Below are 22547 nucleotides of genomic sequence, written 5' to 3'. Positions count from 1 at the left end.
TGCCCAGCGCCGGGTCTTGGTGTGGGTCGCCTCCTCCCCACGCCTGCCTCGAAGGGCCACGCAAGGAGGACGGAATCTGACTTGATGTGGGTTCCTGTCTCGTTCTCAGACTCTGTCTGATACACAAAACCTGCTCTTCGGAGGACATGTTTGTGTATAACTTGTGTTGTCAGTCCTCACTGAGGATGTTTTCCATTGAGAGCGGAAGGGAGGGGGAGAGACAGAGAGAGAAACATCCATGTGAGAGAGACACAGCGATTGGTTGCCTCCAATATACACATCCCACCAGGGCCAGGGATGGAGCCTGCAACCCAGGTACGTGCCCTTGACCGGAATCGAACCTGAGACCCTTCAATCCATGAGCCCATGCTCCTACTACTGAGCCAACCGGCCAGGGCTTACGCAATTTTTTATGTTAAAACATACATGCCCTAAAATGTACAACTAAGTGTGATCACAGTTTTGTGCAACTGCCACCACCATCCGTTTCCACATTTCCATCTCCCCAGATTGAACCCCGTACCGTCAACACCAGCTCTCTCCCCCGCCCTGGGCCCCTGTGCTCTGCTGTCTGCCCCTGGAGGTTCGCGGACTCGCACACGCTGTGTCCCTCTGGCTGGCTTATTTCACTCCGCGTGGGTCTTCAGGCTTCTCCCGTGTCGTGGCCGCTGTCCGGGCCCCATTCCTTACAGAGGAGGAGTAACAGGGCGTGGATGTGTGCGTCACACTGTGCATGACCGTGGACACGGCCACTGTGGTCTCCGGGCTGAGGGGGTATCCCTTTAAGAGTGGGCAAGGGGGTCACGCTCACAGACCAGTGCCCGAAGCCCCTCTTCCCCTCCCGCTCTCAGGCCCGCTTTTCCCCTAAAGCAGCACGAAGGGCCCTCACACGTGGCCTCGCCCTACGTGAGCCCAGGGACCCGCTCAGCTGGGGTTTTAACCGCAAACCACAGAAAGCCTCTGCCAGCTCAGCGGAGAGGGAGCTATTAAAAGGCCGTCCGTAGCCCAGGGCTCTCCGGGGCAGAAAAGCGCAGGCCCGCGGGGCTGCCAAGAACAACGCAGGATGCTAAAACGGTGCAGCAGAATTAGCCCGAGACGCTGCCTCTGCCGCTGCCTCCAGCCCCCTCGCCCAGCGCCCTGCTCGCCCGCTGCCCTGGCGCCCGGCTCCCCAGCCCCACCGGAGGGGTTCCGGGCCCTGCTCCGTCACCAGCAGCCGGGCAGTCACCCAGACAAGCCCGCCTGGCTGCGCCAGCGTCAGAGCCCCAGGAAGGGAGGCGGAGAGTGAGGCCCCTAAGCTGGGGAGTCCCCACCCCCACGGGGAAGAGGCCCGGGTCACAGGCAGGTGTCCCTGAGCCCCCGCTCCTCCCCTCAGTGGCCCACCTCCCTCTGTCCCTGAGCCCAGCTGCATTTTCTGTCTCTCTGTCTCTCTCAGCCACACACTCTCTCTCTCACACACACACACACACACACACACTCACACACACACACTCTCTCTCTCACATACACACACACTCTCTCTCTCACATACACACACACACACACACACACTCACACACACACATTCTCTCCCTCACATACACACACACACACACACACTCTCTCTCTCTCACACACACACACACACACACACACTCTCTCACACACACACACTCTCTCCCTCACATACACACACATACACACACACCGCCCTGCCCCGGGCTGTCTGCCCCCAAGGATGTGAGCGCAGGGCAGTAAGCTCACTGTGTCAGACCTCGGCCAAGTGGTGGTACCTTCGCTGTAGCTCCTCATGTGAACGTGAGCATTAGGTTAAGGCCCCGGGCGCCCCAGGGGGAGCTCGGCCGCCCGAGGACACTCTGATACCCACAGGCATGACCAGGGCGCAGGCACGTGGGTGCCACCTTCTCCCTGTGCCGCCACCAGGCCTGCATTTCTCTCCCAGACACAGCACAGCCTTCTCTGCACTGGCATCGGCTCCCGTCTGTGCGGAGACCCCGGACAGCAATTCCCACAGTGTGACTTCTCCCCAGGCATGGGGAGAGGGCAAGGTCTGGCCACCAGGCACCGGGTCCAAGGACTTCTTTTTCCTTCCTTCCTTCCTCTTTTTCTTTCTCTTTCTAAGCAATATTGATGATGAAATGAATAAATGAATGCATTTATCTGACCAGGATTCTTAATAGTACTACTACATCAAGAGAGTTTCGTATTTTTAAAAATATTTTTATTGATTTTGAGAGGGAGGGAGGGAAAGAGAGAGAGAGAGAGAGAGAGAGAGAGAGAGAGAGAGAGGGAGAGAGAGAGAGAGAGAGAGATAGGCATCAATGTAAGAACAGAACATTGACCGGCTGCCTCCTACATGCCACCTCCCGGGGATTGAGCCTGCAAACCCGGCGTGGCCCTGACCAGGAATCGAACCTGCACCTTTTCGGTGCACAGGACGACGTCCAACCAACCGAGCCCCCAGCCAAGGCTCCTTTTTTTCCTTCTTAATAAGAGGAGCTTCTTTAGAAAGTCATAGAGGAGAATGAGCTGGAGAAGAAACGGGCCAGCACAGAGGGCCCTGGGAGCTGAGGGAGAGGGTACAGGTGAGACGCCGGAGGGAGAGCCACCGAGGATGTCTGCATCACTGACAGCATTCACAGAACTCCTCCTTCACATCGTAACGAAGCTCCTCGCAATGACCATGGCAAGCAGATGCGACGGACAGGAATGTGGAGGGCTGGCCTCCGGGCGCCGAGATGGGAGCGGAGGCTCGGGCGGCGTCAGGGGCCAGGTCGCCCCAGGAGGAACGCGAGAAGGGCCCAGGCGGTGACTATGCTGCAGACTCTGCAAGACAAGGACACGCCAGGACACGGTCACTGTTTGTGTGCGCGTGTGCACAGGTGTGCGTGTGCGTGCGTGTGCGTGTGGCCAGGCGGCAGGCTTGGAAGCTCTGACAGGCTTGCCCCATTCTCCCCGGCTTTGTTGGCGAAAACATTCTTTCCCCACCGCTGTCCCAGCCCAGCACACTTGTCTCCCGGGACCCGGAGCTCCCTCTTCCCGGGACTTACACCCGGGGCCGACACAGGAGAACGCAGCCTAGGGCCCCGTGTTTGCTTCAACAGCGTTTCTCCAGATCTGGCTGGAGCCAGCCGGCCAGAGTCCTCACAAAGCACATCAATGCATCTCCATCTTCCCAGATGCTCCAGTCACAAGCTCTGGACTCAAAACCGACTCTGCTCCAGGCTGTCTGTGCCCACCTCCCCCACCCCCACCCCCACCCCCACGGCCACCCCCGTGGCCACTGAGCTGTCCAAGCCACAGCCGTGACTAAGGTCTGGACTCCCCCCCGGGCACCAGGCACGTCCCGCCAGAGGCCTCGCCTGTGGCCCCGCGGCCGGGCACAGGCCCTGCATCTCTCCTTCCACCGCACGCCTCCCCTCGCCCCGACTGCTCTCCTCACTAATCAGCACCTGTCACCAACAGACGGTGCATCCCTCCTTTACTGACTGCCTCCCGCTCAGCGGGAACCCACGAGACAGGGGCCTACGATGGTGCCGCATAAACACAGCGGGTGCCCATAAACCCAGCAAACGTAACAGAACAGCCCTAGCCGGTTTGGCTCAGTGGGTAGAGCATCGGCCCGAAGACCGAAGGGTCCTGGATTCGATTCCGGTCAAGGGCACGTACCTTGGTTGCAGGCTTGATCCCTGGCCCAAGCCCGGGTATGTGTGTGAGGCAACCAACTGGTGTCTCTCTCTGTCTCTCTCTGTCTCTCCCTCTCCCTTCCACTCTCTCTAAAAATCAATGTAAAACATCCTTGGGTGAGGATTAACAAAAAACAAGCAAAGCAACAGGGGTGGGGGGCATCCATGGGGAGGGGTTTGGGATGGGAATGGGGGGATGAGGACAATTGTGTGATACCACAATCAATAAGTCAATAAAGTTTTAAAAATAAAAATAAAACGTTACAGAATGCCTTAGGACACAACCAGCTGCGGAGCGGTGCCGGCCAGGCCGCGGGCGCACTCACCGCAGCAGGCACTGCACGTCCGGCGAGTGCCGCCAGTAGCGGTAGAGGGACACCTGCAGCGAGGGGTGGCCCCGGTACTCCTTCAGGGCGCTGCGGGCGCTGCGGGGGAGGCGCTGGGTCAGGCAGGCTGCACGCTGGCGGCTCCGCTCTGAGGGGGTGCCGGGGCGGAGGGGAGGGAAGGGGAGGGGAGGGGAGGGGAGGGAAGGGGAGGGGAGGGGAGGGGAAGGGAGGGGAGGGGAGGGGAGGGGAAGGGAGGGGAAGGGAGGGGAAGGGAGGGGAGGGGAGGGGAAGGGAGGGGAGGGGAGGGGAAGGGAGGGGAGGGGAGGGGGCCGGAGGAGACAGGCCGGGCGGCTGAGCCCAGGGCACCTACTCCTTGAACTTGTTGGTCAGGAGCAGGAACTGGCTCCGTGTGAGCCGGCGGACGTCGAATTTGCAGAGACTCTGGAACTCGCGATAGACCTGCTGCTCGGTGACGCCCGGCCACCGCCGGACGCTGAGGATGAGGATGGGGGGCCGGATGCTGGGGTAATCTGGGCCAGAGAAGTTCTGGAACAGAAGGACAGACGGAAACTCCCACCGTTCCCCTGACGGCCCACCCAGGCTGAGACCCTGAGAGAAACGGGGCAGGGCTCCTTCGGGATGGAGAGGGAGGGCGGGGAAGGACAGGGTGGGTCCACGCTGGTCTGGGCAGAAAGACGAGAACAAGACCCGCTTAGCGAGCGGCACCTCCTCAGCTGATTCTGTAGTTATCAGAGCCCCCACCCCCGCAGACACGCAGGACCGGCCCACCGCGGACCGAGGCGGAGTGGGCGGACGGTACTCACGATCTTGGGGACCCCGGCACGGATCAGGTTCACCTGGTTCACGTAGGGGGCCAGCACGTCCAGGTACCGGGGGAAGGAGGGCTCGGGGGCGGAGCCGGCCCTGCGTGGACAGACGCCGGCACTCAGCACCGGCGCCACGCACATGCCTCGGCCGAGGCTGCGGCTCGGGGACGAGGCCCCTCCCTCCCCACGGTCCCTCAGGTCCGCGCCCCCCCCCCACACACACACACACGGCCCTCCACCAACCCCAGAAAGGTGCCCGGGCCTCGCCAGCGCCGAGCTTCCAGGCGGCACCAGCGGTGGAGAACGAGGGGGCACTGGCCAGACGCCCACCTTCCCGCCCCGGACGGTCATCCCCCTCCACTCCGCCTGCGTCCCTCTTCCACCACCTGTCCCACCCCCCGCCCCGCCCGTCCACACCGGCCACGGCCAAGCCGGCCCCGCGGCAGGAGCTGCTGAGCCGGGCTCCGGGGCTGTGAGGCCCGGTGCGGGCACCAGGGACGCCTCGCGGGGGCCGCCTCCGCCGCTGGCACACGCACCTCCCGGGGGCACTCGGGCGCCACCCACACACAGGAAACGGGGCGGGGGGGCAGGTTTCTCGTTTAAGTCATGAACCTCACGTCTCCCTGCTGTGGACATTTCTACACACAATCTGTTACTCAGATGGACAGACACAGGCCAAACCCAGCGGGCAGACGACTCCCAAGTTATTTCCAAGGCAGCCTCAGAGCACACGAGACATGATGGGCTCTTCAGGGGCTGCCGAGTCCCCGAGGAAGGAATCGCCGCGGACGGGGCTGCAGGAGGCGGGTTTCCGGCGTGGCCGCGCCCCGAGCCGCCACCGCAGACTCAGGCCCAGCCGGGGTCAGGCATCGCCCCGTGCCCTCCGCGGCCGACTGCGCGGCCCCAGGACGACCTCTCTGGCCTGGACACCGCCTCCCACCGCCGTCCTCTGCGCGGCGAGCAGAACGTGGAGACAGACACCCAGCCCCACGCGTGGGGGGCACTGGGGCGGGGTGTGACCTTCGCCTGACCCACGGCCGTGGCCGACCCGGGTCTTCCCGGCGCCCAGCACGGGGGCAGGCGGTGGGGGGACTGCCTCCTGCGGGGGCTGCGTTCACACAGTGACACCCACAGGCGCCTCCCTCCTGGGGGGTCCGGCCCGCAGCGGGGCCAAGGCCGGCGGGAGGCAGGGCACTCACCCGTGCACCCTCCACAGCAGCAGGTGCGCCACCTTCAGGAGAACTGGGGGAAGTAGAAATGGACCCGCGTCAAGGTTCAGCCCCAACACCAGCCTAACCTGCAGGAGCAGGTGTTTCCCCACGTGCCACCCGCCGGGAGCGCATGGACGGCAGGATTCGCAGGAATGAAGCAGTCTCTCCTTTACGTATTTACTTTGTTAATCCCCACCAGAGGGTATTTTCCACTGATTGTGGAGAGGCGGTGGAAGGGAGGGAGGAGGGGGGGGGTAAGAGAGGAATAGCGGGAGAGAGGAGGAGAGAGGGGGAGAGAGAGAGAGACATTCACGTGAAGAGACACAGCGGTCAGCTGCCTCCCACACACCTGACCGGGGCCAGGGATTAAACCTGCAACCCGAGCACGTACCCTGCACTGGGAATAGAACCCAATACTGCGTGCACAGGCCGAGATCTAACCACTGGGCAACCAGCGACTAGTCTTTTATTTTTAATATTTGTATTGATTTCAGAGAGGAAGGGAGAGGGAGAGAGGGAAACATCAACAGTGAGAGAGAACCTCGGATCTTCTGGGGATGGAGCCCACAGCCAGAGCATGCGCTCCGACCGGAACTGAACCGTGACCTCCCGGCGGCCAGGCCAGTCTCCCTGAGCGGACAGCGGCCCACCTGACCCGCAGAGGAAGGCATCGTACGCGGCTTCGTGGGGGCACTTTGTCTCAGCTGAGGCGCGTTCGGAGCAGGGGAGAGGAAGCAGCGATTAGAACCACCTGAAAAGAGGCTCCCCCACAGCATCCACGTGTGGGCTGTGAACCACCCGTCCCCGCCCCGCCCCATGACACTGGCCCCGCACCCGCAGCCTCCACCTCCTTCCTGAGGCCTGTGCTCGCTCCCTCCCCCCCAACCCCACACTCACCTCCAGTCCTCACGGCGGGTGGCCCTCCCCACGGCCCGAGCACCCGCAGGAGGAGGAGGCAGGGAGCTGAGCTCCCCTACAGGCGGCTCACCATGGCCCAGGGGAGCAGACACCCCCACCCGGGGCCTCAAGACCCTCCAAGAGGCTCCTTTCGAGCGGGGTGTGTGTGTGTGTGTGTGTGTGTGTGTGTGGTAAACGGGGCACAGCCCGGGACACCCTGCGCCCGGCCCGCCTCATCTAGCCCTGGTGCGGGGCCGTGAGGAGCCCGCCCCGCGGCACCTACCATATTTCTCGCACTTGCTGGCGTGAACAATCACTGGCCCGGAGTTCCTGGTGGGATTCAGGTCGCTGTGAGGAGAGAAAAGGATGGAGACCGTTCACTGAGACAGCGCCTCTGGCTCTCCCCTCGCCGCCTCCGTTCATATAAAAACTGTCCCAGCACCGAGCCACCTCTGAAGGGAACAAAAAAGGCAGGGACCTGGGCCCGGGCCAAGGCCTTGGGAAGGGCCACGGGGCGGTGAGAGCAGCGGGCACAGCTGCCCGGGGGTTCTGAGCCTCCATCGGACCCGCACCTGAGCTCGGGCGCCCACAGGCGCTCGGCACCAGCCTTGCCCGGGGCTGCCTGTGCTGGGGCATCAGGACAGACGGAGGGGACCACACCACCCCCCGCGGGCAGCAGTGCTGGCATCGCCACTCATGCAACGTTGAATGTGCGCCCACCAGGCCTGGCACAGCTTTAGGCCCGAAAGAAAGAAAAACCAAACCAAGAAAAACCAAACCACTCTGTTCTCCCGCGGCTCATCGCCCCGGCAACCGGAAACAGATCCAAGGAGGCCCCAAGCCCCGCCCACAGGATGGGCCACTTCATCCACAGGCTGTGCTGCCACGGCCCCGGCCCTCCCTCTGGAACAGGCTCCGCAGCCTCAGCACGGACATCGGACCGAACATCGGGAGGCACTGGCCGGCCCCGTGCCCTGGCTCGCTCCCCGGGCCCCGGGCTCCCCGGGCTGAGTGTCCGGGAGCCACCCCCCAGCAGCAGCCCAGACGGCACTCCGCACCTGTCCAGCACGTCGTACACCTCGGAGAGGTTGGACACCCTCGGGAAGTTCAGCTCCTGCCGCCACGGAAACAAACGAGGGGAAGGTTTGTCTGTGGTCTGTTATCTGCTTCAGCTGTCCAACGGTCATAACAACGTCAACTCCCACCACCTCTGCTTCCTCCTCAGACACCCCCTCCTCATGTCGGATGCCAGGGCTCCCAGGGCCTGGGCCCCTCTGGGCCCCAATCACCTAGGCCAGTGGCCGGCAAACTCATCAGTCCACAGAGCCAAATATCAGCAGTACAACGATTGAAATTTCTTTGGAGAGGCACATTTTTTAAACTTAAACTTGTTCTAACGCCACTTCTTCAACATAGACTCGCCCAGGCCGTGGTGTTTTGTGGAAGAGCCACACTCAAGGGGCCAAAGAGCCACATGTGGTTTGCTGACCACGGGCCTAAGCGAGCAAAAGCTGCCACAGACACAGCTCATCTTGTCTTCCTCCAAAGACAAGGGCTAAGGGTTCTAAACACAGACTCCAAGGCATCAGCCCAGGCCACGGGCACACGTGTAGGCCCCGGGCATGGCAAGACGGGCAGGCCTGGGCAGTGCCGGTCACCACGTCCCGTGGAAAGGAGCACCGTGGCCCCGCAGTGAGCCCCACCCCCACCCCAGGGCGGCGCAGTGACGCGGAGGCAGTAGCAGCACAGACGCCTCAGGGCTGAGGCGGGGGAGCTACAGAAAGAGCGCATCTCCGGCAGAGGCGCCCGCAGCTCAGCCTCACTTCTGTAAGTGATCGGCTTAAGGCTCAATGACACGGATCCAATTCCTCTTTCTGTTACGCAGTTTAACTTTTTAAAAATGTTTTTATTGATTTCAGAGAGGAAGGGAGAGGCAGAGAGAGAGAGGAACATCAATGCTGAGAGAGAATCACTGAACGGCTGCCTCCTGCATGCCCCACGCTGGGAATCGAGCCCACAGTCCAGGCACAATCCCTGACCAGGAATTGAATTGTGGCCTCATGGTTCACAGGTCAACACTGAACCACAGAGCCATGCCCCCTGGGCCTGTTTACCTTTTTAAAAAAAAAAAAAAAAATATATATATATATATATATACGTGTGTGTGTGTATATATATATATATTGGGTTTTTTTACAGAGAGGAAGAGATAGGGATAGAGAATTAGAAACATTGATGAGAGTCGATCATCGACCAGCTGCCTCTTGCACACCTCCTACTGGGGATGTGCCCACAACCAAGGTACATGCCCTTGACCGGAATCGAACCCGGGACCTTTCAGTCCGCAGGCCGACGCTCTATCCACTGAGCCAAACTGGTTTCGGCTAAGTTTACCTTCTTAACTGTACTTAAACAAAATGGGTGCTTCCCTCCAAACGCACCACAGAAGTCACCTGAGCACCTCACAGATCACCCCTCCTCCCAACCAGAGGAGCTGACAGAGGCCAGAGGCAGACTTAGCTCCAGGTGGTGCTGATGGGCTGTGGGGTTGGAAACCCAGGACCTTAAGGCCATGGTCGGCAAACTGCAGCTCGAGAGCCACATTCGGTTCTTTGGCCCCTTGAGTGTGGCTCTTCCACAAAATACCACGGCCTGGGCCAGTCTATTTTGAAAAAGTGGCGTTAGAAGAAGTTTAAAAAATTTGGCTCTCAAAAGAAATTTCAGTCGTTGTATTGTTGATATTTGGCTCTGGTGACTAATAAGTTTGTCGACCCCAGCTTAAGGCTAGGGCTCAATAGATGATTGCCTCAAGGTTTTTAAAGAGTGCGGGGTGCAAACACTAGGCCTGTGTCAGCCTCTGTTGTTGGGCCTGAGCAAGCACAGCAGCTGGACACAAATCAAAGCACGGGCACTGAGGGCGGAGGCCGGGGTGCCACGGAAGCTCCGAGGACCCTGGGGCTGCGCCCAGGGGGAAGGTGATGCTGGCTGTGGGCTGTGAGAAGGTTTCTGCGGAGAGGGGGGCGGTCGGTGGGACGGAGCCCCTCCCCGGAGGCGGGCTCCCGGCTCACCTTCCAGATGTCCTTGGTCACGTTCTTCGTGTCCACGAGGACGGGAAAGAGGCCGTGGATGTTCTGCTTGAACTGCTGGTAGCTTTCTGCGGAGATGGCGGACAGGCAGGTGAGCTGGCTGGCAGACTGGGAGGGAGTTCTTCAGCCTCACTGTCACCTCTGCTCAGGAAGCAAAGGAACAGAGACAGAAGACCCGCGTTCCTGCTCATTAGCGTTTCCCAATCCCAGCCTGGCCGCCACCTCCGTCTGGAACAACAAAAGCCAAGGAGGTTCAGGATGCTGCCACTGCCAACACTGCCCCGAGGAGGGGGCCGAGTTCCAGCCACTGGAGGAGGAGGAGGTGCTGCTGGGAATCAGGTGGGAAGTCAGCATTCGTAAACGACTGTCCAGGGAAAAATCCACTAAAAATCATAACTATGTCTAACCATCCACTGGTATGCTCATCAACATTGCACCTGCATGCAGTGTAAGCAGGTTTACCACAAACACCCTCCCCACGCTCTCCCCACGCCCTCCCATTTCTGCACCCAAGGCAGCTGCGCTCCTTCTTTCCTGTGGGTGCCCTGCCATCGCTCTAACATCACATCTGCCTGACCCTTCACTGCTGACCTCCCTCAGAACCAGCCTCTCACCCACACAGCACCTCCTCACAGCTCCTGGGGAGGGTGCGCAGGCCCTGGGGAGCGGGGTGCGTGGGCCCTGGGGAGCGGGGTGCGCGGGCCCTGGGGAGCGGGGTGCGCGGGCCCTGGGGAGCAGGGTGCGCGGGCCCTGGGGAGCGGGGTGCTCGGGCCCTGGGGAGCGGGGTGCGCGCTGTGGGGAGGGGGTGTGAACCGTGGGGAGGGGGGTGCGCGGGCCCTGGGTGCTCCTGCAGGAGCGGGAGTCGGGGCCCAGGCCCCTCCGGTGGCGAGCTGAGGCTGGGGCAGGAGAGGACGGGCGTGCCCACCTGGGAGGGGCCTGAAGAACTTCTCGTGCAGGTGCAGCAGGTCCATCATCATGTTGTGTCCCACCAAGGGCTGCTTGGAGGAAAGCGACAGGGAGGAAAGGGGAGCTTTAAAGGACAGGAGCGGGCTGCAGGCGAACGCTCTCCTGCGAAGGGTGCAGCTTCAGAACCCACAACACCTGCCACACGGCCATCCCTTCCCCCCCTCCCCCGCTCCCTCCCAGAGGAGGACCGCAGTGAGGGGGAGGACTCAAACGGGAGGCAGAGCAGCCTCCTCCGGGGAGGAGTTTTAGGCCAGTTGGTGCTGACGTGCAGGGAGTCTGCCCTCCAGCGTACCCACCATGCTTTGTGCCGGTCAGACCGCACAGCCGGCCATCAACGAGGAGCCACTGGCTCAGACCTCCCGCTGAGCCCAGCAGTGCGCCCAGAGAGGGCGCTCCTACCTTCCGGGCCTGCACCAGCATCTGGAAGAACACGGAGAAGCCCCTGGCGGAGAGGAGGATCTGCTCCCGCCAGCAGCTCTCGCGGGCGCAGGAGGTGTTCTGGAGGTACCAGCGGTGCTGCTTGCTCACCTTCTTCACGATCACCTGGGGAAGGAGACAGGGCCCGTCCTGGGGAAGCTGCCAACGGAGGGGAGGGGAGGGGAGGGGCGGAGGGGGGCAAAGAGAGACAGACACAGCTCCCGGGGGCCAGCTTTGGCCGGGGAGGGAGGCGACACGGTGGCTGCGGTGCCCGCTGCAGGGAGGACTCACCGCCTGGTCCCGCAGCACCGTCCAGATGTCCGGGAGGGCCTGCCTCAGCACCAGCTGCACCTCGAAGGCCCGGAAGCCTAGGGCAGGGAGACAGCTCACCCAGGACCCCGCGGCCGGACCAGCTCCCCGCCTTCCCCCCAGGGGCCGAGGGGACGGGAGCTGAGAGGCCCATCAGGGGGAAAGCAGCCCTCGGGGCGCCCAAGCCCACGCCCCCCGCGCAGGGAGGCGAGGTGCGCACTTCTTCCGAGGCTCAGTTTCCCCGCAGCGGCGAGGAGAGGCCTGGGAGGCTGTGCACGCGGCTGCAGCCGCAGAGGCCTCAGGACGGGGACGCTGGCCAGCCTGCGGTGCAGACTCAGGTTTTCCTAAATCCCAGCGTTTGACTGAAACTCCGGCTTTAGCACTAGCCAGACTGTCAGTTATTCTCCCTTTTTTCCATCTGCACCTCCTTGTAGGTCCAAGAGCCAGGGTACCCAGTGGTCAGAGTGGGACCATCCAGATTACAACTCCTCAGCTCCATAAGGGACACACTCAGGGCAGACTCAGTGAGCACCAAAGCCCCACCGAAGCAAATCTTGCCTCATAAGAGTGTCTCCATCGCAGAAGTTCTCCCATCGTAGACACAGCTGATCCTCACAGCCAATTGGCCTGGAGTTCAATTCCTCCCAGTGATACCAACAACAATCAAGGCTTAACTACAACAAGACTGTGCACACAGCCCACAAAGGGGTGCACCAAGAGTGTCCACCTCAGGTAACTGGGGAGGCTGAGCCAATGGGCCCTACGAGACACCTAGCACACAAAGCCACCCTATCAACACAGGGAAGCAGCCAAAATGCGCAAAGAAACAGGTCACAAATGAAAGAAATGGAGGATATAGAGTTCAAAACCATGGTTATAAGGTTTTTCAAGAAATTTCTAGAAACTGCCGATAAATTTAGCGAGACCCTGGAGGATATGAAAAGGACCAACTAGAAATGAAGCATACACTGACTGAATAAAAAATAACATTCAGAGATCCAACAGTAAACTAGAGGATCACAAGAACCACGTCAAAGATTTGAACACAAAGAAGCAAAAACCATCCAACTGGAAAAGAAAAAAGAAAAAAGAATCCAAAAATATGAAGATAGTGTAAGAAGCCTCTGAGACAACTTAAAGTATACCAACAACTGAATTATGAGGGTGCCAGAAGAGAGAGAGCAAGATACTGAAAACCTGTTTGAGGAAATAATGACTGAAAACTTCCCCCACACAGTGAAAGAAATACTTACAAGTCCAAGAAGCGCACAGAACCCCAAACAAGAGGAATCCAAAGAGGACCACACCAAAACACATCATAATTAAAATGCCAAGAGCAAAAGGCAGAGAGAATATTAAAAGCAGCAAGAGAAAAAGTTGGTTACCTACAAGGGAGTATCCATAAGATTGTCAGCTGATTTCTCAAAAAACTATGCAGCCCAGAAGGGAGTGGCAGAAATATTCAAAGTGATGAATAGCAAGAACCTACAACCAAGATTACCCAGCAAAGCTATCATTCAGAATTGAAGGTCAGATAAAGAGCTTCACAGATAAGAAAAAGCTAAAGGAGTTTATCACCACCAAACCAGCATTATATAAAATGCTGAAAGATATTCTTTAAGAAGAGGAAGAAGCCCAAAGGGGTTTGGCTCAGTGGTAGAGTGAAGGTCTGCGGACTGAAGGGTCCCAGGTTCGATCCCGGTCTGGGGCATGTACGTTGGCTGTTAGCACATCCCCGGTAGGAGATGTGCAAGAGGCAGCTGGGCGATGTTTCTCTCTCATCCCGACGTTTCTAGCGCTCTCTCTCTCTCTCTCCCTTCCTCTCTGTAAAAAATCAATAAAATATATTTTAAAAAAAAGAGGAAGAAGAAGAAAAAGGTAAAGATAAAAATTATGAACAACAAATACACATCAAAAAGTGAATCTAAAAATCAAGTGGATAAAAAGTCTGATGAACAACCCTAACCAGTTTTGCTCAGTGGATAGAGCATCTGTCTATGGACTGAAGGGTCCCAGGTTCGATTCCAGTCAAGGGCATGTACCTTGGTTGCGGGTACATCCCCAGTAGGGGGTGTGCAGGAGGCAGCTGATCCATGTTTCTGGCTCTCTATCCCTCTCCCTTCCTCTCTGTAAAAAAATCAATAAAATATATATTTTTTAAATGTGAGGAACAGAATAAACTGGTGAATATAATGGAATCAGGGGCATAGACAGGGAGTGGACTGACAATCCTCGGGGGGGAAGGGTGTGGGGGTGTGGGATGAGACTGGACAGAAATCATACACTTATGGATGAGGACAGTAGGGAGGGTTAAGGGCATAGGGGGAAAAGAGGAACAATTGTATTATAATAATCTGAACAATAAAGTGTTGTGTGGTTTTTTGGTTTTTTTTTAAAGAATATTGCTTCTTTGCCAAGGAGAGTAAATAAAATTGAATTTTTTAAAATCCTCACTTGAGGATATGGTCATTGATTTTACAGAGAGAAAGGGAAAGGGAGAGGGAGAGAGAGAGACAGAGACAGGGGGGGCAGGGAAGGAGAGACATCAATCGGTTGCCTCTCCTATGTGCCAAACTGGAGACTGAACCCGTGGCGCCACCTAGGTATGTTCCCTGACCAGGACTCTAACCTGTGATCTTTCTTTCTTTTTTTCTTTTTTCTTTTTTTAAAATATATTTTATTGATTTTTTACAAAGAGGAAGGGAGAGGGAAAGAGAGTTAGAAACATTGATGAGAGAGAAACATCGATCAGCTGCCTCCTGCACACCTCCCACTGGGGATGTGCCCGCAACCAACGTACATGCCCTTGACCCGAATCAAACCTGGGACCCTTCAGTCTGCAGGCCAACACTGTATCCACTGAGCCAAACCGGTTTCCGCTAACCTGTGACCTTTCAATGTGCAGGACAACGCTCCAACCAATCAAGCCACACTGGCCAGGGCACAATTGGATTTGTTCAAACTGAGCGTCACTGCTGAGTCACTGCTGACAGAATCCCCCGGTGACCGGCACCCCTGCGCCGGTGCTGAGCGGTTCGCCGCCTGAGCTTCGATGCCATCAGTGCGGACGGCACCATGCCAGCGGCCAGCGGCAGCCCAGTGGTATTCTTACAATGCTCCTGACCTCGTGGACCCCTTGGCAAGGGCCTCAGAGACCCCGGGGTCCACGGACCAGGGCCTGCTCAGTGTGATTGCCTCTGCACCGTGGGGGCAAACCCAGGATCAAGGTCAACACAAGGACACGGGGCACTCAGGACCGGGCTCCAAGGCAGAGCTTCCCTTCCTCCCCCTGAGCTCTCAGAAAGTCCAACAGGAGGGCAGAGCTCTCTCTCTCTCCACGGGGACCCCGAGCGGTGCCCGGCGCGGAGGAGGGTGCGAGGGGCCGCACCGGCGCCCCCGCCTACCAGCGATGCCAGGGAGCGTCATCCAGTCGCCCTCCTCCGCCAGGTGCAGCCACCGGGTCACCTCGTCGATGACCGCCCTCATCTGGTCTTTGTCCAGGGAACTGAAAATGGGCACAGGAAGGGGGGATGTTAGAGAACCCTCCAGAACCCAGTGCTGATGTGAACCTGGGAGCGGCTCTGGAGCCTCAAGTGTTAAACTGTGATGCTGGCAGAAAAGGCACCAGAAAAGCGTTTGTTTTCCAAGCCGGCTCTGCGGCAGAGGCCGCCCCTCCTCCTCCCGCCCCCGCGGGTGCACGGGGGCTGCGGGGGACTGTGCCAGGGGCTGCGGCTGGGCTGGGCGGAGGCCGCTCGCTGGGCAGCGAGGGGAGAAGGCACCATCTGGTGGAGGAAGGCGGAGAGGAACGCCGAGTACCTCTCCTGTCTCCGGGCAGAAGAATGTCATGTGACTGAGGTACAGAAAGCCTTTCCATGAAAATAACAGAAGGCTCAAATTCAAGATGGCTTTTCCCCTACAGAAAGCTGCATTTTTAATGTGAAAACCACAAAAAGGATACAGTTTTTTAAAAAAGCAAGAAACGCCAACATCGCATAAGACGATGACCTGGACCCAGTGATGCCTCCTCACTTCGCTGTTAACAGCTGTCAAAGGCATGACCCTGAAGCCAGGGGCTTAGACAGTTTGTTCAAAACCAGGGAACTGACACGGGGGCGGGGGTGCCCCTCCCCCACACAGGCTGCCCTCGCCCGCCGCGCCCCCTCCCCCGCTGCAGGAGGGCAGCCTCGGGGGACCGCTGGCGCTGGGGCCGCGGGGAAAGGGCAGGGGGCACAGCTGGGGCAGCGCATGAGGAGACATGTCCATCCAAGTGGAGGCATGTGACTGGCATGGTCAGGGTCCCCCTAAAAACTCCCCAAGGTCACACTGAAGGTCAGCACACCATGGCAGTGACCTGGGCCTGGGGGCAGGGCCTTTGCCTCTCGTCCTCCATGTGAAGCCCTGAGCTCCCATTGGGCAGAGGCTGCCTTCGGCGTGGGGATGGGGTCACCGGCCCTGGCGGTTATGGGGACTGAGCGCGGGCCCGATGCCACCGCAGCTTAGGGGGCGTCGCCACCCGCCCCAGCCTGGCTGTACCTGCGGACGCGCCAGTTCCCGGACAGGAGGCTGTGCTTGATTTGCTTCTCCTGCTCCTCGTTCATGTATGGGATTCCGTGTTTGAGAAACTGGAGACGGGAGGAGAACGGGGGGCTGGCTGAGGAGCCCCTCTGTGCGGGGAGCTCAGAACCCTCCTGGACGTGAACGGGAAGGAGGGGGACCAGAGACCCTTCCCCACCCCGCCCCCCTCCCCCTGGCACCCCCTCCCCCCAGCACCCCCTCCCCGGGGCGCACCTTGTTATAGTCGAAGCCATACTGATTCAGAAACTGCACGCTGGAGGCCTGGAAAGAGAATTCCGAGTCCAGGATCCCAAACGTCGTGGGGAAGAGAAAGAAGTTACAGGAATGGGCCACGTACCTACAAGGGAACAGAGCGTAAGGAGAAAAGGCCAAACCCGTTTTAAAACTGGCTCAGAGCGGGCGCCATGTGAGGAGCATCTCAGTGGGGGCTGTTCCCAGTCCTATGACGGCCCCTGGGGACGGGGGGTCCCATGGAAAAAGGCAGAGACCCTGCCTGGAAGAGCAGGATCCGCCCCACCCTGAGCCCCAGCGGGCCATCCCATCGTTCTGACCACTGATGCCTGGCTCCTCGCCCTCCCCTCGCTGTGACCCTGCGTCCGCTGCCTCCCTGAGGCCAGGCCGGACACCATGGCAACAGGGAAAGGAGCGGCTAAGGTGCAGGGCAGGGTCAGGAAAGGCCCCAGAAACCTGCTTCCAGAGACTTGAAGGCGAGCCGAGCCTGCAGGGGAGAGCAGGCGCAGGGCCCAGGAGCAGGGGAGAGCCTGGAGCGGCCGGGGCCAGCGTGGCTGAGAGCCTGGAGCAGCATTTGGGGAGAGGAGGTGGAGACGGTCAAGAGCCAGGTGTTCTGCAGAGGGTTTGTACATACTTGTTCGCCTCTCCTTCGACACTGGAAAACACAGACAGCCCTAGAAGAGGAGGAGCGGAATGAGTACCAAGAAAGCTACCAGAAGTTACCAGAACAAAACCTCTGAACAGAGCTCTGAATCCAGAAGCATCGTGTGAGCTTCCAGAGAGGAAAAGTACGTCACTTCTGTAACGTACACTTCTGTGTATGTCACTTCTGTAACGTACACTCACAAAAGGGACTACAATAAATCCCCACCTGTGCCACATATATATAAAAAAAGAACAACAACAGCACGGAGACAATACAAGCAGCTCCCCTCTGCTCATGACCAGCAGCCGGGGCCCACTCACCAATCTGACAGATGGTGAACTGCTGAACGCTCTGGCGGGTCTTGAGGTACCACTCCGAGGGCAGGTCAAAGAGACTGAAAACAACGGGCATCCCGTTACTTAGGCCGTGAGAGGGCATCCGGCCGGCCAGCACCGCTCAGCCCCTGCCGGGGACACAGCCAGCACCCCGAGGCCAGGGCCCAGGGCCCATGGTGCCCGCCGAGAACCCGCTGGCAGGGCCAGGGTGCCACCGGGGGCCGGGCAGCGCCGCCCGGCCCGGCCTCAGGCTCAGGCAGCACCAGCCTTACCTGATCTGCTGGGCCCGGGACAGGCTGGTGCGGAGGCCGGTGAACTCTATGTCCAGGCCTGCGGGGAGGGAGAAAGGCAGAGTCCCGGGCAGCCCCCGGGGAAGGGCCGGGGCCAGGCTGCGGGGCAGGGCCTCGGCTCCCCTTCCCGCGCCCGGGAGGCCAGGGAGCCCACCGGGAGCCAGGGAGCCAGCGGGGCCGACCGGGCGGCGTGGCTCCCGCCCAGCCTGGGCCCCGGGGCGGCGGCTGCGGACCCCGGGCCCAGGAGGAGCCGGTGCTGGAAGGGCCCCCCGGCCCCGGCCCCCCGCCCGGCTTAGCGCTGTCCCCGGGCCCCTCCCCGCGGCCCCCCACCCCCGTGCGGAGGCCCGGGCCAGGCCGGAGCCGGCCTCACCCACGAAGTCCGCGCCCTGGACCAGCTCCTGCAGCAGAGGGAGGCTCCGCTCGAACTCGTCGGCGCCCACGTCCATGGCCACGCCGCCGCGCCCGCCACGCACGGCCACGCACGGCCACGCACGGCCACGTGCGCCGCCTTAAAGGGCCCGCGCCGGGGAACCGGCCGCCCGCGCCCGGCCGCCCTGGGGGCTGCAGGCCCCGCGCCTCCTGCTGCTCCGAGGAGTTTGGGTTTAGCAGCCGCAGGTGCAGGCCGGTGTTTCTGTTCCCGAAGTCCGTTTGTGTATGTGATAACTGTGTGCACTGGGTTACTGATTGATCATGAAAGGGACTGAGGCACTGCATTCTGAAGGCCTCTCAGACTGCTATACTTTTAAAACATGTGGAATACATTTGTCTTTAAAAAGCACAGGTTACCCAGGTGGACGGTAGTGATGGTTTCACTTCTATGGGAGAATGAAAGTGGCCGCACATTTAATGATGGAGGGGCAACGCCGAAGCCACCTTCACTGCTGGCAGGTTCTTCCTCTTCACACCTCCATCTCACCTACTCCCGTGGAGCTGCCATGACCCATCTGGCCCAGATTCAACTTCAGGTGAACTTGGATGCGCTCCAAGCTTCGTCTCCCACCTAACAATGTTCACGGCACATTCAGAACCCCTGTCCCTGTCCATTTCCACCTGAACTTCCAGTTCCTCGTTGCATTCCTTTATCCTTCCAAATCTGGTTCTGCCTGTTAGGGTCCAGGAGCCCAAGTGGGCTTAGAATTTGTCCCTTTTTTAAAAAAATATATTTTATTGATTTTTCACAGAGAGGAAGAGAGAGGGATAGAGAGTTAGAAACATCAATGACAGAGAATTATCAATCAGCTGCTTCTTGCACACCCCCCACTGGGGATATGCCTGCAACCAAGGTACATGCCCCCGACCGGAATAGAACCTGGGACCTTTCAGTCTGCAGGCTGGCCTTCTATCCACTGAGGCAAACCGGTCCCGGCAGAATTTGTCCCTTTTTACCTCACATTACTAAGATTGCTTCTAACACACTGATATTGATGTTTCATATTTAAAAAACCACCTCCAGCTGAAACCGGTTTGGCTCAGTGGATAGAGCGTCGGCTTGGGGACTGAAGGGTCCCGGGTTCGATTCCGGTCAAGGGCATGTACCTTGGTTGCAGGCATATCCCCAGTAGGGGGTGTGCAAGAGGCAGCTGATCGATGACTCTCATCGATGTTTCTAACTCTCTCTCTCTCTCTCCCTTCCTCTCTGTACAAAATCAATAAAATATATATATATAAAAAAAAACCACCTCCACATCCTGAGCAGCAACAGCTATCATGTAGATCACCCTCTCTGAGCCAGACATGGTAACAAGTGCTTTGCATAAGCCTCTTCTGTGTACTCTTATCAGAGAGAGCTGAAATCGTGAAGAAATTTAATATAGAAATTTAAATATCACACTATGCCTTTATTCTTTAACATATAAACATTTAATTGTCCTTCAGAAGTTAATTATAACTGTGACAGCTTTTCTCAGAAATGTCCAAGAGGGAAGGCTTTGGCCTCCCCCACACAAGGGGAGAAGGGGCTGTTGGTAACTGCTGACATTCTGCAGTTACATTATTGCCTAAAACTTCTGAGTGGCTGTTCTTCCAGGTGCTCCCTGCTGATGGGAGTAATGGCTGACAGCTGACATTTACAGGTTCCAACAATGCCTCCATTCCACTGGTTTCACTCATAAATCCTCCGAGGCTCCTGAAGCACCACACCCCCTTCCGTCACAGCCTCCTGCAGTCGTCTCATCTGGTGTGAAGGACCAAAACAGGAAAGAATTAAATCAGCACAAGTAGGCTGACAATAAACAGTCCACTTCCTGATAGAAAGAGAACAGCTGATTTGCTCTTTGCTAACTTCCCACCGACACTGGTTTTTCAGAAAGTGACCTTTATAACGACACAGGTAAGAAAATTGAGAATGTAGAAACCTCAAGGATATCAATGTTTTAAATATTATACAGACAGGCCATTGGTATATGAACAAGGGAATAGAGTGGTCGACATCATGGCTGTAGAACCTGTCACCAAGGGTTTGAAAACTCCCCCACAAGGACTGGACTTGCCAGTCTGTTATTTATTTACAGAACCGGGAACACTAGTCCTGACCCTTAGGCTGTGAGGATGAAACTAGGTAATGCACATCAGGATACCCACCTCAGAGTCTGACACATGAAGGGAATTTGAAATACGGACCTATTATTATGATGTAAGTATCTAATATCAAGAATTAACACGATACTTTTAAAATAAGTTCATGAAAACCAAAATACCGATTCTGAGGCTGCCTCCCAAGGCGTCGGCTGGTAGACCATGAAGTTGATTCCTGCCTCTAAGCATCGCTCTGCCAGCACCCGTCCTATGTTCTCGCAGGCCGCCACGTTCGCTGTGCTGTGCAGGTGCTTTTTAATAGCCCACTCACGTGTGGACGCAGAAACCACAACCTGGCCGTTGCGGTGCTCAACGAGTGCCTCTGTGTGATGCTGAGTCCTTATAACGCGCAACCTAAACGAGGAGATGACAGAATAAACGATTCCTCAAGATAAATGACTTCAGGAAATACATGCCCAAATGTTGTGTTCACTTACTTCAACGTACTTCACCTCGGTTTTACTTGGGAAAGGTATTTTCCCTTCGCCTTTATGAGGATATCTCAACCATAAACCAAACACGTCCGCCTAACCCCTCAGATCAAAGAGAAACTTGGTATTTCTGAGAGTGGAGATGTATTTACACATCACCAATTTTTAAAAAGGGCTTGAGTAGATAGAGCTAAGTTGCTGACCCTTCTCTGGGTAAAGATAAACTTATTCTATGTTTTCATTTTCCAGCTTACACCAAAGTGTAAGACAAAGACTTGATGCGCCCTGCTCTGCCGGTCAGTAACTATCGACCCAATCACCTGTGCCAGAACTCGCGGGAGGGCCACACGGTCCCCCAGCCCCGCTCTTTCCGGGCCACGGCTAAGAGTTCCAGATTCCGCGGGTTCCGGTTGGTGAACTCTGGGGCCACCGCTTCATTTCCCAGGGGGTCCGCTTCCGGCCGCAGCCCTGGCTCGGGACGGGTGGAGAGCGCCGCGACCCCACGCCCTGAGAACAGAAACCATCACACGCGTCTTTAAAAGCGACGGCCGCAGACAAGACCACCACTTTCCCCTCCATCTTCCCAAAGCAAAGGGCGGGCGTGGTCGCAGGGAGCAGTGACCTCAGACCCCGCTCCCTCACTTCCAGCCTCTCATCACAACGCTGGGCGCTCGTTTCCCCTCGCTGGCCGCGTGGAATAGAACAATCGCGGAGAAGTGGGGAGATTACCGGGGTTCCTGCGAACCGACAACAACTCCCAGCACCTTGACCGAAGCGCCATCGCCAAGCGGACCGTGGGCAAAGCCTAGGGGACACTCGGCCACCTTCTCTCACCCACGACCCCACGACAGGCCGGGCGCAGCCATATTAACGCAAGAAAAGCCTCAGCATCGCATAGGTCAACGACCCTCCACCCGGAACTAACAATTTCCCTGGCCGCTGATTGGCCGAGAGGGCAACCTTCTGTCCCCGCTCCTCCAATCATCGCTTACGCTGGGCACGCAGCCGCCGGCGCCGACCAACCACCTCACAGGAAAGCACTGTGGGTGGGCGCGACCCCTGAGTTTAAGCAACGCGGTTGGCAGGTTTCTGCTGGAGCCCGGAAGCCGTAACTTTACGCTCCTTATTTGGGCCAACCGGAGAGCTCACCGGCCGTGACGCCCCGCACCGGGTGGCCCTGGGAGGAGGCGGGGCGGAGCAAGATGCTCAGCTTTCTCTCCGGAAACGATGGCTGTCATTTTGCCGGGAAAGCCTTGCCCGTCCCACCGGGGCCCAGCTTGTCCTCGGAGCCCAAAAACAAAGCCTGCGGCTTGCCGGTGCTCTCCAAACAAGTTCCCACGTGTAAGGAGAACTAGGAAAACATTCACTGTATAAACCAGTCATTTTTATAACATGCAATAGCTGACTCTTTAATCAGGAGCACTGGCCTCTCTTCCGAAGTCAAAACAATAGCCACTACAGCAATAGCTGTCCAATGTGAGTCAAATAAGCAAAACTACACTTCTGGGTGTGCTGCGGCTCCAGCTTGTGCGATGGAAAACAATCGCCGGTACAAACATGCCAGAGGAGCCCAGCGGCCCGCTCTACCTTTAAGAAAGGCCCGCCCTCCTCCTCCCGTCACACTCCAGGCTCCACCCCCCCGTGAACCGCCTCTTCTAGAAGGCACTAGAATGTGCAAACGCGCACGCGCACTCGAGCAATTTCCGCTCGCGGTGCAAGAAGCTGACTTCCGCTCTACCATCG

The 22547-nt window shown here is 58.3% G+C and overlaps 2 protein-coding genes across 9 annotated transcripts; both read right to left on the bottom strand.

Moving 5' to 3' along the window:
- Positions 1 to 2247: 2247 nt before the first annotated feature.
- PNLDC1 (PARN like ribonuclease domain containing exonuclease 1) lies at positions 2248 to 18280 on the bottom strand. Of its 8 annotated transcripts, none has more exons than XM_084889946.1 (19): positions 18170 to 18280; positions 17782 to 17839; positions 17495 to 17568; positions 17163 to 17202; positions 16511 to 16634; positions 16256 to 16344; positions 15127 to 15227; positions 11705 to 11781; positions 11396 to 11539; positions 10956 to 11028; positions 10013 to 10098; positions 8003 to 8058; positions 7228 to 7292; positions 6589 to 6751; positions 6036 to 6078; positions 4834 to 4933; positions 4380 to 4555; positions 4010 to 4108; positions 2248 to 2823 (listed from the first exon to the last, which is right to left on the bottom strand). In XM_084889946.1, exons 1-19 carry the CDS (start codon positions 18243 to 18245, stop codon positions 2650 to 2652), a joined length of 1818 nt encoding a protein of 605 aa, XP_084746072.1. In that variant the 5' UTR covers positions 18246 to 18280; the 3' UTR covers positions 2248 to 2649. The 8 variants fall into 8 exon arrangements, with proteins under 8 accessions (XP_084746072.1, XP_084746073.1, XP_084746077.1 ...); XM_084889947.1 differs by having other exon boundaries at positions 10956 to 11025; XM_084889951.1 differs by having other exon boundaries at positions 6698 to 6751; positions 10956 to 11025.
- Positions 18281 to 19616: 1336 nt separating this feature from the next.
- MRPL18 (mitochondrial ribosomal protein L18) lies at positions 19617 to 21737 on the bottom strand. Its single transcript, XM_084889154.1, has 4 exons — positions 21534 to 21737; positions 21125 to 21311; positions 20496 to 20727; positions 19617 to 19972 (listed from the first exon to the last, which is right to left on the bottom strand). Exons 1-4 carry the CDS (start codon positions 21583 to 21585, stop codon positions 19901 to 19903), a joined length of 543 nt encoding a protein of 180 aa, XP_084745280.1. The 5' UTR covers positions 21586 to 21737; the 3' UTR covers positions 19617 to 19900.
- Between the last annotated feature and the right edge of the window lie 810 nt (positions 21738 to 22547).

The sequence above is a fragment of the Pipistrellus hanaki genome, assembly GCF_964339955.1.
Source record: "Pipistrellus hanaki genome assembly, chromosome: 7".
NCBI classification, from domain to species: domain Eukaryota; kingdom Metazoa; phylum Chordata; class Mammalia; order Chiroptera; family Vespertilionidae; genus Pipistrellus; species Pipistrellus hanaki.
The sequence above is the reverse complement of the archived record's forward strand: the minus strand, read 5'-3'. Positions and strand labels throughout refer to the sequence as shown.

Coding starts and splice junctions, on each gene's coding strand:
- PNLDC1 (XM_084889944.1), bottom strand. CDS start 15,778: ATGCCTTTGACAGCTGTTAACAGCGAAGTGAGGAGGCATCACTGGGTC. Junction 11,029..11,395: donor TGCTGGTGCAGGCCCGGAAG/GTAGGAGCGCCC, acceptor CTTTCCTCCAAG/CAGCCCTTGGTGGGACACAA. Junction 10,099..10,955: donor GTTCTTCAGGCCCCTCCCAG/GTGGGCACGCCC, acceptor CCATCTCCGCAG/AAAGCTACCAGCAGTTCAAG.
- MRPL18 (XM_084889154.1), bottom strand. CDS start 21,585: ATGGCGCTTCGGTCAAGGTGCTGGGAGTTGTTGTCGGTTCGCAGGAAC. Junction 21,312..21,533: donor GTCGGTTCGCAGGAACCCCG/GTAATCTCCCCA, acceptor TTCTGTTCTCAG/GGCGTGGGGTCGCGGCGCTC. Junction 19,973..20,495: donor GGGAGGCAGCCTCAGAATCG/GTATTTTGGTTT, acceptor CCTTCACACCAG/ATGAGACGACTGCAGGAGGC.